The following is a 13,322-nucleotide window of genomic DNA, read 5'->3' as shown; positions in this document are numbered from 1 at the left end:
TTTACGTTGGATAGCGTCCCTAGTTTCACGGCAGTACACCCAGCACAGACAGCAGGGTTGGCCAGATCTTTTCACTCTGTTTGCCTCCGATATTTTTCTGTTTCCTTCACTTCGTAACTCATTCGAGTGCAAGTGTGTTCAGATTTATCGGGAGATCTCCAAGTCTAATGTAATCGCGAGCAATATGGCTTCCAGCGACGTGAATAAACGAGAGAAAAAGTTCAACTTTATGAACATCGATGCGAAGGAGTGCCAGACACTGAAGAACGCAGACGTGAAAGACCTACTGATGAAGTGGTAATTATTTGCCTCTGTAATTAATTTTGGTGAATATAAATGGTGGATGTTATTGTTATTCAAGGTAACTTGTTGTTCGTAGATATCTACTTAAATGAGAGGCCAAAGCTAATAAGTAAAATAAATGCCTCGCATTTATTGACTAATTTGACCAGATTTTGTCATGGGAGGTCGAAACTTGGTGCAGGTTTTTTTTTTCTTTTTATAGTGTAAAGAGAAATCAAAATCTCCTCCATTTCCTAACGATTCATGATTTAAAGTAGCAGCATTGGTAATATGCAGAGATACACAACCATAACTCATGAGTATAGTAAGGGTACTAGGTCTCGCGCAGGGACCTAATGATCGCGCATAGCGTAACTGCGTATAGCAAGCGATATTACGCGTAGGACTAAGCGCAAAATTTGCCGATACGCCCATGGAATAAACATACCTGACTTACCGCTCAACATGAGAAGGAAGCAGGTAAGAAATTTTAATTTCCAACAAAATTTCCACTAAATTTCCAATTTTTTACCTTGGGGAAACCTACCTTCCCTTAAAATCTGTTCTAAGGATGTTGTAGCCTAGACGTGTCGTCTCGCTTGTCTCGTTCGTAGTTGATAGAATTCGTAATTTGTTCGATCGATCGTTTACCACGTGACGTCATCATACACAAGAACAATGTATACTGCCAGCTACGCTGAAATACTGTTAATAACTGTTGTTTTAAGTCAAATTTTAACACAACGATTATAATATTGCAAAGGAATAAATATTTCAGTCTATCGAAGTTGAAGTGTGATTTCAATTTGAATTTGCTTGTGATTTCTTGCGCTAACTTGTGATATATTTGTGACAGGGGAGGGCCATAATGATACTGAAGAAGACAAATTAGATGAGAGTGTGACAAATGGGTGACGAAAATGAGAGGGTGACGAATGGGTGAGCACACACACAAACACACACACACACAAAATATATGTTCATATTTTACTTTTTTCCATTTTATATTACGTGTATATTATTGGTTTTAGTGATTAGAAATATTGTAAGAAAACTTTATAAATGAAAATCAGTAACGATTATGAAAATATCAATGATAAAAATAATGATAATAAGAATGATAAAATGATGGTGGTGGAAGTGATAATAATAATGAAAATGATAATGATGATGATGATTATGATGATCGATGATGGTGGTGGTGATAATAGTAAAAATGATAATAATAATAATAACAATAATAATAATAACACATATAGGCCTAATAATAGTAATGATAGTAATAACACATATAATAATAATAACAATAATATACACAAGTTAGGTAAAACTGCTGTTGCTTAACAGGGACAAATTTGATATCAAGTGAAAAAATATTCTACGAAAACTTGCGCACGTTACAGCCGCAGAGGGACTAGGGCAGACACTTTCACGCATGAAACTACAGAGGGCAGCTGCGCGATCTTCACATACCCCGAGAAATTGAACGCATAAAAAAAAGTCCGACATACAAACGGCGACAGCGCACTACTCCGTCATCGTATCATCAGGAGATTCTGGGAGGTGAATTTTCTGTATTTTCGTGATATTCACTGAGAAATTCAGGTACGATTATGGAATAACTTCTATTATAAGAGCATTTCAAATTTTCGTGCGCGATATCTAGACCCCTCAACCATACCAGTTGTTAAAACATGGAAAACAAGACACTAGGCCTATGATTTATTTGGGAAATCGAACATAACTGTTCATGATGTCTCACATTTCACAAGATGTATAGACCCTAAATTGTTTGGGTTTTTTTTTTTTTTTCCTTCTTGTCTGCTGTCTTTTGGCTGGAGCTTGTCCTGAAAGAGTCCTGTGAAGTGAATAGAATGTTTCAAGTGTGATTGGAAAAAGAGAATGTTTCCTAATACTATTATAGTCCTTTGCTTTACTTATAAATGTGGATAGAGGTTGGAACTGTTCTACACTAATTGTCCTAAGAAAGACCTTTTAGTTTAATTGCATCTTTGTTCTGCCCTCCAATGATCTTCTCTCAAATCTCTAACACAGGGGAATGAAGGGGCGATATTGTGTGCAGTATTTCAGCTACGACCAGCTCTTCCAAGTCTATCAGAAGGATGACTTCATGCTGGTAAGGGAGCGCTCATCAGCTCATCATCTTCACAGAGACCAAACTCTGGCAAGATCAAGCGAAAAGATGAAACATGGAACCCTATCTCCATGATTATCCAGGGGCACCACCAGCATTTAATCAATTATGCATGTACAACATTAATTCTTATAAGCATTTTGCATGTACAGAAATTTGTAGGAATTGAAAGTCTATGATGCACGTGAAACACTGGCGGATCCAGAGAGGGGTGTATGGGGGGGGGGGCGCCCCCTCTTTATTTGCTGTTAAAACAAAAGAAATAAAAAGAAAAAAAAAAGGAGATGAAACCCAGAAGTAGCACCAGAAATAATATTTGCGCCTCCCCTTCACGGAATTCCTGAATCCGCCCCTGTGAAACATTCATTTGCAGAATGGATGTGCTTTCAGCAGATCTCAAAAGTGATATGAAGGCACTATGAACTTTCTGCTTACAACAGATGGCCGTCATTTTCAAACCTGTACAGAGTGCATGTTTTGTTGCTATTCGAACCTTCCATCATCAATGGAAGGAGGCAATTGTATGCATATTTGGTACGGTAGGTGCCTACTCCTCTTATGATGTAAAGGTTTACCAGTGCATACTGTTGCCATTTATGTGGGAATAGTTGTGGTTATCTAGCTGTAAGTCGTTCATTTGTTGTTGTTTGTTTTTTATTTTTTTATATATTTTGTTTTCTCTTTGCTTGTCTTGCAGGATTTCTTCCAAGACCCTGTTGTCATGGCAACACTCCAAGTCTTGTCAGACAGTGGTACCTGGGGACCAACAGGTGAATACAAATCTTAAATGTTATAATCATGTATATTGTTGACTGCCTGTAATATTACGTTATACTTGCTATCAATATTTATATTATGTATTACCCATTGCCACTCAAACTAAAGATTGATTGTACAGAATTTGTTGTTGTATGCACCAAAAGTCTTGGTGATGCTGAATTTTCTATTAAACTTTATTTTAATTTTCAAAATGCATGTTCATACCATCAAAATCTTTTTCCTGACAACTGAGATATTATTATCTTCATCCTCTGCTTCATATATCTCTCTTCTCTCATTCTTCTTGCTGCTAATAGGTTTTACCGCTGAAAAAGTCGAAGCCACGCCCATTCCGTGTTCCGTGACCTCTATGAACTTTTTTGACCGCCTTGAGGAGGAGGGGCTTGTGAGAGAGGGGGGCAGGATCGTCAAGTGCTTCGACGAGTTCTACGAAGACTTCACCATATCAGATGAAGTTCGAAAGGTGAAGAAATATTTTCTGTTGACTGTTACCGTTATGAACCCCTGTTAAACTCATGTTACCCCTGTGTAATTTTTTCGTCTTTTTTTTTCATCCCCAGCAACTTTGTGAATATGTGATTTTGAGAGCCAGGTGCCTTTGAATGTTTCACAGATATATGGTGCTGTAAAAATGCTGTTCATCATTATTATCATCTTCATCATCATCTTCATCATCATCATTATCTTCATCTTCATCATCACCTTCATCAAACCACCTCTCATACCTCAGATTGCTTGCTTTGATGTCATCCTTGTAGATGAAAAAAACAAAACAACAACAACTTAAATAGCCAATCAATGAAGCTAGTATTAAGCAAAAATCATGTAAAGACATTGCAGTGATCAAACATCTGACGAGTTAACATTCTCTGATGTCAGGTGTATGAAATTCTGTGCCAAAAGCATTTTTATGTTTGAGCATTTTTTTAATTTTTTTAATTTTTTTGCTTACATCTTGCTTGGATGCCCCATCCCATTTGATGAGGGTATATATTTGCTATACGGTTATCATTGCTGTAAACATTTTTTATAAATGTTGATATTATCAGACACTATATTAAAAAAAAAATTGTGTGTTGACAGTCATGTATATTGTTTTCATTTTTTCTCATATTTTTGCATAATTCTTAAACAAATCTGCTGAATTTGCTTACTCTTCTCTTGCACTAATTTTTCTCAAACCTAACATTCATATCTTTCCTGTCTGTTTATAACATCTCTTACAAAATGTATATTTCATTATTTTCAATTTTTGGTCTCCTCAATAATAATCCATACTCTTATTGTTCAGCAATGTATGTTTTGCTATGTAAATTACTTTCATTATTTACTTTTCCTTTATTGTGCAATCATTCACTCAGAGATGATTTCTTTTATTCCTCTTCCTTGCTGCTCAGATGATACTGCTGGAGGACTCGGATAACTACGAGATTTACTCCGACACGGAGCGAGAGCAGTTCCTCTTCCTTCTCTTCCAGCACCTGTGTCTGGGAGGAGCTGTGTGCCAGTACGAGGACAGCATCACGCCTTACCTGGACACCACCAAGTCGCTGTACAAAGAACTCGTTAGGTAGGTCAAGGGTTGTGTCTCTTGTAGACTCACTCCCAGTCTCCTGTCTTATAAAGCTCATACTATTCATAAAAACATCTATAGATAACCTGCAGCTTATCTGGCAACAGATAGACAGCAACCTATCAACTGTGAGTTTTCGTTTTGTTTTTGTTTGTTTGTAGGTTTTTTGTTTTGTTTTGTTGAGGTTGTTTTGTTTTTTTTTGATTGGCAATGGTAACTGAAAGAAGTTTCTTGATGACACAGTGCCAAAGTGTTTGTCAATTGCCAAGTTTTAAAATGAATGTTACATGAAACTACAAAAGATATAGCTATAATTTCAACACACATCAAGTTCTAAGAGTGAAAATCTGCACTCTTTTGATGTATGTACCTGCATTTATTTATTTATTTTTTTTTTGGGGGGGGGGGGGCAAACTTCCACTATCAGAGCTCTGACCATGCTAATCAAAGGAAAATTATTTTATTCATAAGTACATTTGCCTCCCTGCTGCTGAAAAAATAAGTCTTCAAAAAAACTCCATGTGTTCTCCCTCTCCCTGTGGTGTGGTTAGTATTCATGCTCGTGTTCTCTGCTTTGAAGAAAATTACTTTGTACAGCTTTTACATAAACTTTATAATTTCTGCTAACGATAGCTTCCTACCCTGCCAAGTGTTATTTGTTCTACCCCACAGTGTGCAGAAGGATCCCTCTACAAAAGAGTTGAGAATAACATCCAGTGTTTTCAAAGTGAAAGCTTGGGTAAGTCCACATTTGCTGTTTTTTTCTTTGTGTATGTGCTTGCATGGTTTGACATTGTAAGCCTTGTATATGCAATGTTCAGAGCAGTGGCGTATCTAGGGAAAATGGTGCCCGGGGCAAGCACGAAAATTGCGCCCCTAATTTCTGAAAAAGTGTTCAACCCCAACCCCATCCCGGTAGGGACTTTAAACAAGGTCCACATGATGCTTTTTCAAGCACTTAAAAGGGATCTTTTGAGGGTGATTTAAATGTAATGAATTTTGATAGATTTTGGCGAGCGAGCGCAGCGAGCGAGCCGAAAATTTTTGTATTTCAGCTTACAAAACATGGAATTCTTGTCATTTTTTGCTTACCAAATCTTACAATTCTAAACAAGATATAGTGACGGCCTTATAGGTAACGATTTATACCAAAAAACTGAGGACTTTAAAAAATACTCTACATTAGTACGCGCGAGTGAGCTGAAATTTGTATATGTCCTCGTCATCATCACGTATTGTTCTTATCTTTTTTAATATAAATTTTGGCGAGCGAGCGGAGCGAGCGAGCCGAAAATTTTTGTATTTCAGCTTACAAAACATGGAATTCTTGTCATTTTTTTGCTTATTAAATCTCACAATTATAGTGACAACCTTATAGATAAGGATTTATACCAATAAATTGAGGACTTGAGAAAATACTCTAAATTAGTACGAGCGAGTGAGCGGAAATTTGTATATTTCTGTGTCATCATTGCGGTTTTTTCTTATCTTTTTTGATTTTTTTTGCGCCCCCCTCCCCTGTATGTTCGAACCGTTGGCGTCCTCTTTTGATAAAATCGGCGATCGCTTCAGAACGAATGAAATTGCAGACGCTGCTCCGTATAACATTTTTCCTACTAAATATAAAATGACATGAGTGAACACAATAGACATTGTCATTTTGTCCGCGTCGTCGTCACGTTTTGTTCTTATCTTCTTCTCTTTTTTATACAAATTTTGGCGAGCGAGCGCAGCGAGCGAGCCGAAAATTTTTGTATTTCAGCTTACAAATCATGAAACTTTTGTCATTTTTTGCTTATTAAATCTTACAATTCTAATCAAGATAATAGTGACGGCCTTATAGATAACGATTTATACCAATAAACCGAGGACTTGAAAAAATAATCTAAATTAGTACGAGCGAGTGAGCCGAAATTTGTATATTTCATCATTGCGTTTTGTTATTATCTTGTTTGATTCGGGTTTTTTGCGCCCCCCACCCCGTATGTTCAAAACCGTTGGCGCCTTACTTTGATCCAATTGGCGATCGCTTCAGAACGAAAGAAATTGCAGCCGCTGCTCCGTGAAACATTTTGCCTGCTAAATATGAAATTACATGTGTGAACACAATAGACACTGTCATTTTGTCATCATCATGTTTTGTTCTTACCTTCTTTTTTATATAAATTTTGGCGAGCGAGCGTAGCGAGCGAGCCGAAAATTTTTGTATTTCAGCTCACAGAACATGGAATTTTTGTGTGAACACAATAAACATTGTCATTTTGTCCGCGTCATCATTATGTTTAGTTTTTATCTTGTTTGATTTGGTTTTCTGCTCCCACCTTCCCGGCGAGTTTTTTTTTTTCCCCTCTTCTTCTTCTTTTCTTTTTTTCTTCTTCTTCTCCTTTTTTTTTCTTCTTCTTCTTCGTTTTTTTTTTGCGTTTTTTTGCGCCCCCAAGGAGTGGCGCCCGGGGCACGTGCCCCCCTTGCCCCCCCCCCCCCCTAGATACGCCACTGGTTCAGAGTTTTCATTATGTTTTTGTATTGTTCCAATTTGTACACCCCCAGACAATATGAGTATGAAATATGTTGTGTAGTTCTTTGTATACTGGGCTTCATTTCATGTGAAAGTCACTGGATGAATTGAAGATAGATGCACCGTCAAAGCAACATTTTGGGTCTTGTTTCAAAATAATTATAATAATTTTCTTCACAATTCAAGAATATTATTCTTGAACCAATATTTTCAAACATATATATTTCTATCACAATTATGCATTTCTAGTGTTGTGCCAAGGAATATGACCATACATACTTTGTTTTTTGTTTTGTTTTTTGCATTTGCATAAGTTTTTTTCATTTATAAATTTCATCTGATATTAATATTAATTGGGAATCTACAGCATTCAAATGCTAGGTTAAATTCTGGGACATTATAACATATTTATCACATGCTTATGTCACATACCCGATCATACTCTCCTCAGGTTCTAGATCAGAGCCCAATGTGTTTATCTTATCATTTTAATCAATTAAAACCAAAAAAAAAAAAAAAATGTGTGGTTTTTCTTCTGTTCAGGACAAAGATGATTACCAGTTCTACCCCAGCGACAAAGACCACCGCCAGACGTTTGCGTACTTCGTCATCGACCCCCTGAAGCGCCATGTCACTGTCTTCTACCACCTCTTTGGCAGCGGCATCTTCACATGATGACAGCCCCACCCCTGGTTCTCCAGATGCCGATGTGACATTCAGATGGAAATTCTGTCGTGATTGGAAATCTTTTGAGATGTATTTTGGGGTATTGCAATACAAGCGTAATACACCTTGTGAGGTATTGCAGTAATGCCTTGTGTTACAGGATACATTATGAGAGAGTAAGCTCCAAGTAGTATGAGTGGCAAGAAGGAAAAACTACAAGTCTGCACATGCAGAACCTGCAAGAGAGAAGGAAGGACTCCCTTGTATAGACCAGTTTGTAATTCCACTTTGCGCATTAGCAGAAAAAGGTTATATGTACCAACAGGCATTTTGGTTTGTTAAATTCACTGAGATAAGCATCTGTGAGGTGGTGATTATTCCTGTGATCCTTATCTAAATGGTGCTTGCCAGCACATCCACCTGACAGCAAGCCTGGTATTTGGCAATATGTACCGAAAGAAAAAGGTTGTTATTGCATTCAGTACAAAACAATATGGATGCCTGCTATTTTGTCAACTGATGGACTATTCTGGTCACCTGGTCTCAACACAAATTAATTCTTTGCTTGAACATAAATTCCATGAATTGTTTTCATCGGGCAAGCTTGTACATTATGCCATTTTGAAAATGAGTGAAGTGCCTAACCAATTGAGAAAAAAAAAGAAAGGTCATTTGTATCAATGTGTACATGAGATTAGGAACTGGCTTATTTCCTGATGTAGCCTCACATTTCCTCCAGAATAGCATCTCACTTCATGTGGGTCAGAGTTTCTGTGATTTTAAAATCAGCTAAGAAAGCACATATGCAGTTACTGAGAGAAGACTAGTTGCAATGAAAAGCATTTATTTTGGAATGTGAATTTGCATTCACACGGTTCTTCCCCCAGTGTCTAGTATATCTTTTTTGTTGATGGTCGGTAAATAAAATATCAAACATATTTCCACTGGGCTGCTCAAATCAGCAGTTACTATAGGTGTTTTCACATCAGCCCGATGTTTCGAAATAGCACGCTATTTTCTGACTTGGGAAATTAACGCGATCACAAAATAGCGTGCTATTTGATAATGTGATACAAATTAGCGCGCTAATTTTATCGCTCTGATCGAGAGCATTTCTCGAGTCCAACTCGGGAGATTTCAGAAATAGCGGGATAATTTGCGAACTAGCGCGCTATTGATAATGTGAAATCACCTCAAGAAATTACCATGCCTAGTGTGTGTGATGGCGATCACGCGGGTAATTTTTTTTGAAAGCGCGCGCTCTACTGGTATACCCGACACTGTTAATGCATGCTCAGCTGTCGAATTAGCTCGAAGAAATTTTGAGCTAATTCTCTTCGGGCTGATGTGAATAGGAAATGAAATAGCGCGCTAATTTGCAATCGCAGAAAATATCTCGAGCTTGGATTTTTATCGGGCTGATGTGAAAATGCCTTATGTGGTGTGTGTTGCCTCTTCCACAGTACTCCTCAGCTGTTTTTTTCCCCTTAACCCTAAAGGGGCCGGGCTTTTTTGGCTATGCTCAGACCGGGGGGGGGGGGGGGGGGGGGGGCGGATTCCGCCCCCCCCCCCCCCCCCCCCCCCCCCCCCCCCCCCCCCCGAGATCTCGGCCATCGATGGTGCGATCGCGATGAAATTTTGCATGCGTGAGACCCGCGTCATAATCTACAAGATTGTGTTATAAGATTTTTTGAAACATTCAATTTCTAATTTTAATTAATTAATTATGCAAATTAAGCTCAAGGTGATATTTTAGCTTAATTAAAAGCATTGAGAGTCTAATTTTTGATCTGTAAATCTGTTTTAGCATATTCAACAATTGTACATCACAAAAGCTTCCAAAACTCATTTCAATTCTTATGTATTTTATTGTTTTCAGAATTTCTTATGTATTTCCTTGTTTTTCAACTTTTGTTTTTTCTTTGTTTTTTTCATTGGAAATTGTCACTGACCACTTTTCTACCATAATTAGCACAAAATTAATCAATGAAAGTGATTAATTGTAAAAATAATCAGGTTTTATGCCTTTCATGAAAGAGCACTGTTTTCCATAGGAAATGTACACAAAATCACAAAATTGTGCCCGTTTTGGAGCGACATTCCGTTACAAAAATGGGCGTGGCTTCGCAAAAGTATGCGCGGACGTTGCAAATTTGGTCTCAAAAGTTGCGTGAGACTTGAACGAAGAAAGTCAAGAAGCCTCGCGATGAGGCCTTCTCGCGTTACAGAATTATAACGCGAAACGTCGAGGGGGGGGCGGATTCCGCCCCCCCCCCCCCCCCTGGCCCTTTTAGGGTTAAATGATGTATCACTACTTTCACTTTTTCTTTCAAAACATTTTGTCCAGGACTCCACACAGGATACAGTCAGCACAAAGCCATTCATCTTGAAATTCAATTAGGATCATTAAGATACTGGAGGAAAATAACCTGAGTTAGAAATTTCTAGTAATTTCCCTGTGGCTATTCTTGGGCCAGTCGATTCATGTGCAGTGTTGCTTCCGTATTTTTTCAACTGTTATTTATTTTATTTGTGTGATTTCTTGCATTGACTGTAAATATCATGTTTTAAAAAGATATCAAGATTATTATTAATTTCTCTATTTTTTTTTTTTAGGGTACTACATAACTCGATATGTGGAATTGTGTGGATGGTCATCATATCACCTTGAAAACCTTTTTGAATTAAAGAACATTCCAAGCATTTTTATCATTTAGGGCTACATGCGTCAAATGTTACCTATGATGTTCGTTTGTACTATTATGTAAGTGTCAATGATGTCACAGTGTCAAGTATAGTGCCATGGCATGTCTCCAGCATTTGACCCAAATGCATTATGCTGCAGATTTGACTAAACTTGGAGGATGAGCATCGAAAGAATTGCTGTCAGCTATTCAAGATGTACAGCATTTTGCAAATGAGCAGGGGTGGGGGGGGGGGGGGGGGAGAGGAGGAGCTGTCATGGCTCAGTGGAATAGACAAATGACTGTCAAGCTGAGATCCGAGGTTCGAATGTGGCAGTAGTGCCCCTAGGCAAGGCACTTTATCTTCAAAGTCTAGTTCTTCAGAGGGCAGTAAAAGATGTTACTACCTTGGTTACTTCATTCATTCATTCATTACTTCCTTGGCAGCCAGATGAATACAAATCATAATACAAGGCATCATAACTTTACAAAATTATGCATGGACTATACATGCATTTCATTCCTTTTTGTGTTCATTATCTCTTTACCTGGTATCAAATTTCTTGTCAAAGATTCACCTTTACTTCATCAAAATTGTGACACAGCATATCAAACGCTGACCATGACCGTTTCACCTTGACCCCAGGAACACCATACTCTTTTCTTGTCATAAGTTTTGTTTTTTTTGTTTTTTAGGTTTGTAATAATAAATCTATTATTGTCATTACCTGCACTTGTGCCAAGTTGAAGTACTTTACTTGTGATTATAAGTTGACTACAACTTTTCCTCTTTTTTTTTAAATGAATGTGCCTGTGTGTTACGTGGATGCTTATTGAATGCAAATGGGTTTATCCAATTGTACGCAACCAGGGTATTAAAAAAAAGTAACATTTTCTCTCGGAATCTGGATACACTTGTATTGTCATTGTGGAGTTAAAATACTGCCTACATAAAAACACCAACAAAACATGAAAAAATAATAATGAAAGTCAAATTTTACAAATGTCTTTGTGATACATTTCATTGCAATGATGGAAGTGGGATTTAATTCTGTTTTCATGTCATTGTTATTTTGTTAGAGAGGAAACTTTATAGTAGCCACTACACATGGTAATCGGAACAAAGAAAAAAAATGCAGTAAATACTTTTATATCAATTCGGCTATGCCAAATCGTCAGCTTAGAGGCAGTCAACTTACATCTAGCTTTTCTGACCCAGACTTCACTCTTTCTCATCTTAAGCATGATGCTGGCCAATTTAAAGTCGCAAACAATGGAAATAGGACACAAAAGGTGGTTTTGGTGTTACAGAATTTATTTGCTGACAAAATTTACACTCTGCATGTGTAAATGCCTACAATTGATACAATCTGCACATGACATTCCCACATTGTACAGTACACACTGTAGCAAAGAATAGTTTCTGTCATTTTTTCAGATGACACATAATCAGAACATGTTTCATATAACGATTGGTATAATTATGCAGACACAATGGGGGAAAACATGGGGAACATTGGGTACTGCACAAACTCTGGTGCAGTAAAGCTCATGTTAGCTTTGCTTGATGATAACATAGCTCAAACTCATTTCAGTTTATTTCTGATGTTCATTTTTGGTACTGGTAAAGTGTAAGTGGAATCGGTGTTGTGTGTTTGAGTATCGAGTAAGTGTGTAGATTGAAAGAAGAGGTGTATATGAGTACAGGGATTGGGGATGTTGATGGTGTTTGTGTAGTACATGTAGGTGAGTTTGCAAATTGAAAGAGGACATGTATGTGAGTATAAGGGCTGGAGGTGTTGAAGGTGTAGAGGATGAATGTCGATGTTGGTAAAGGGTGTCGGGACTGGTGTAGAGTGTTGTGTAATTAAAGTGTAGGACAACAGAAGTCGTGCACATCAGTAACCCTCATCAGGTGATTCTTACACTTTGGTGTGTAAAACATATCCTTGGCTCACAGAGAAACCATTACTAACATCCTTTAAACACAATATTATGGTCCATTGTTACACCACATGTTTGTGTATCAAAGGTTATGTCTTGGATTAATCCAACATCCCAAAAGTCCATCAACATTGTGTAAGACTTGTAGGCAGCACTCAGTGCAAGAGGGCCTTTGAGGCAGAAGTCCACAATGTCTAATGCGATTAAAGACATTGAACACAGATAGTGGCCGACACACACATCATTCGATTTGTGCATGCATGAACTTGCACCATAGACTCCTATATACCCTGCTTTGCAGCTTGGGAAGATGACCCAGTTTTCACTTGCTGATTTATAGAAAAAAAAAATGAGAAACTGGAAACTCCCCAACCTTCCTACAACTCCATCACCAATATACTCAATACTGTAAAGCAAGATTTTTTCGTGACATGAAATTTTTGCAAATTGGAGCTGATGGTCTTTTTTGTGGCATGAAATCCTTGTGAATTGTCACTGGCATTCAACATATAAAGTTCAGACAAAAACTTTCGCATGCATTTTCATTTCACAAATCTTGGCTCTCGCGAAATTCACAAAATTAAAATGCACATGAACAATCCTCGTTTCACTGTATTGCAGCCTCTAGGTCTCAGTGAAGAGTGTGACTACAAAATGTTCAACTATTAGTGCTATCCATTCTCAGCTCATCTACTCTGGTAGCAGTGTCTGCTGCAAGTAGGA

General features: G+C 37.7%; 1 protein-coding gene across 1 annotated transcript; it reads left to right on the top strand.

Annotated features, from left to right (window-relative positions):
- Nucleotides 1-184: 184 nt before the first annotated feature.
- Nucleotides 185-9,036, top strand: LOC140244616 (cilia- and flagella-associated protein 300-like). The gene is made up of 7 exons (XM_072324237.1): nucleotides 185-297; nucleotides 2,338-2,419; nucleotides 3,135-3,207; nucleotides 3,514-3,680; nucleotides 4,615-4,787; nucleotides 5,463-5,529; nucleotides 7,849-9,036. Exons 1-7 carry the CDS (start codon nucleotides 185-187, stop codon nucleotides 7,978-7,980), a joined length of 807 nt encoding a protein of 268 aa, XP_072180338.1. The 3' UTR covers nucleotides 7,981-9,036.
- Nucleotides 9,037-13,322: the final 4,286 nt, after the last annotated feature.

The sequence above is a fragment of the Diadema setosum genome, chromosome 21, assembly GCF_964275005.1.
Source record: "Diadema setosum chromosome 21, eeDiaSeto1, whole genome shotgun sequence".
Lineage (NCBI taxonomy): Eukaryota > Metazoa > Echinodermata > Echinoidea > Diadematoida > Diadematidae > Diadema > Diadema setosum.
Note: the sequence above shows the minus strand (reverse complement) of the source record. Positions and strands in the feature narration are given on the sequence as shown.

Bases quoted from the DNA above. Each gene is read 5' to 3' on its own strand.
- LOC140244616 (XM_072324237.1), top strand. From the start codon at position 185: ATGGCTTCCAGCGACGTGAATAAACGAGAGAAAAAGTTCAACTTTATG. The intron at 2,420-3,134 runs GTAAGGGAGCGC...CTTGTCTTGCAG, and splicing joins AGAAGGATGACTTCATGCTG to GATTTCTTCCAAGACCCTGT. The intron at 4,788-5,462 runs GTAGGTCAAGGG...TCTACCCCACAG, and splicing joins CTGTACAAAGAACTCGTTAG to TGTGCAGAAGGATCCCTCTA.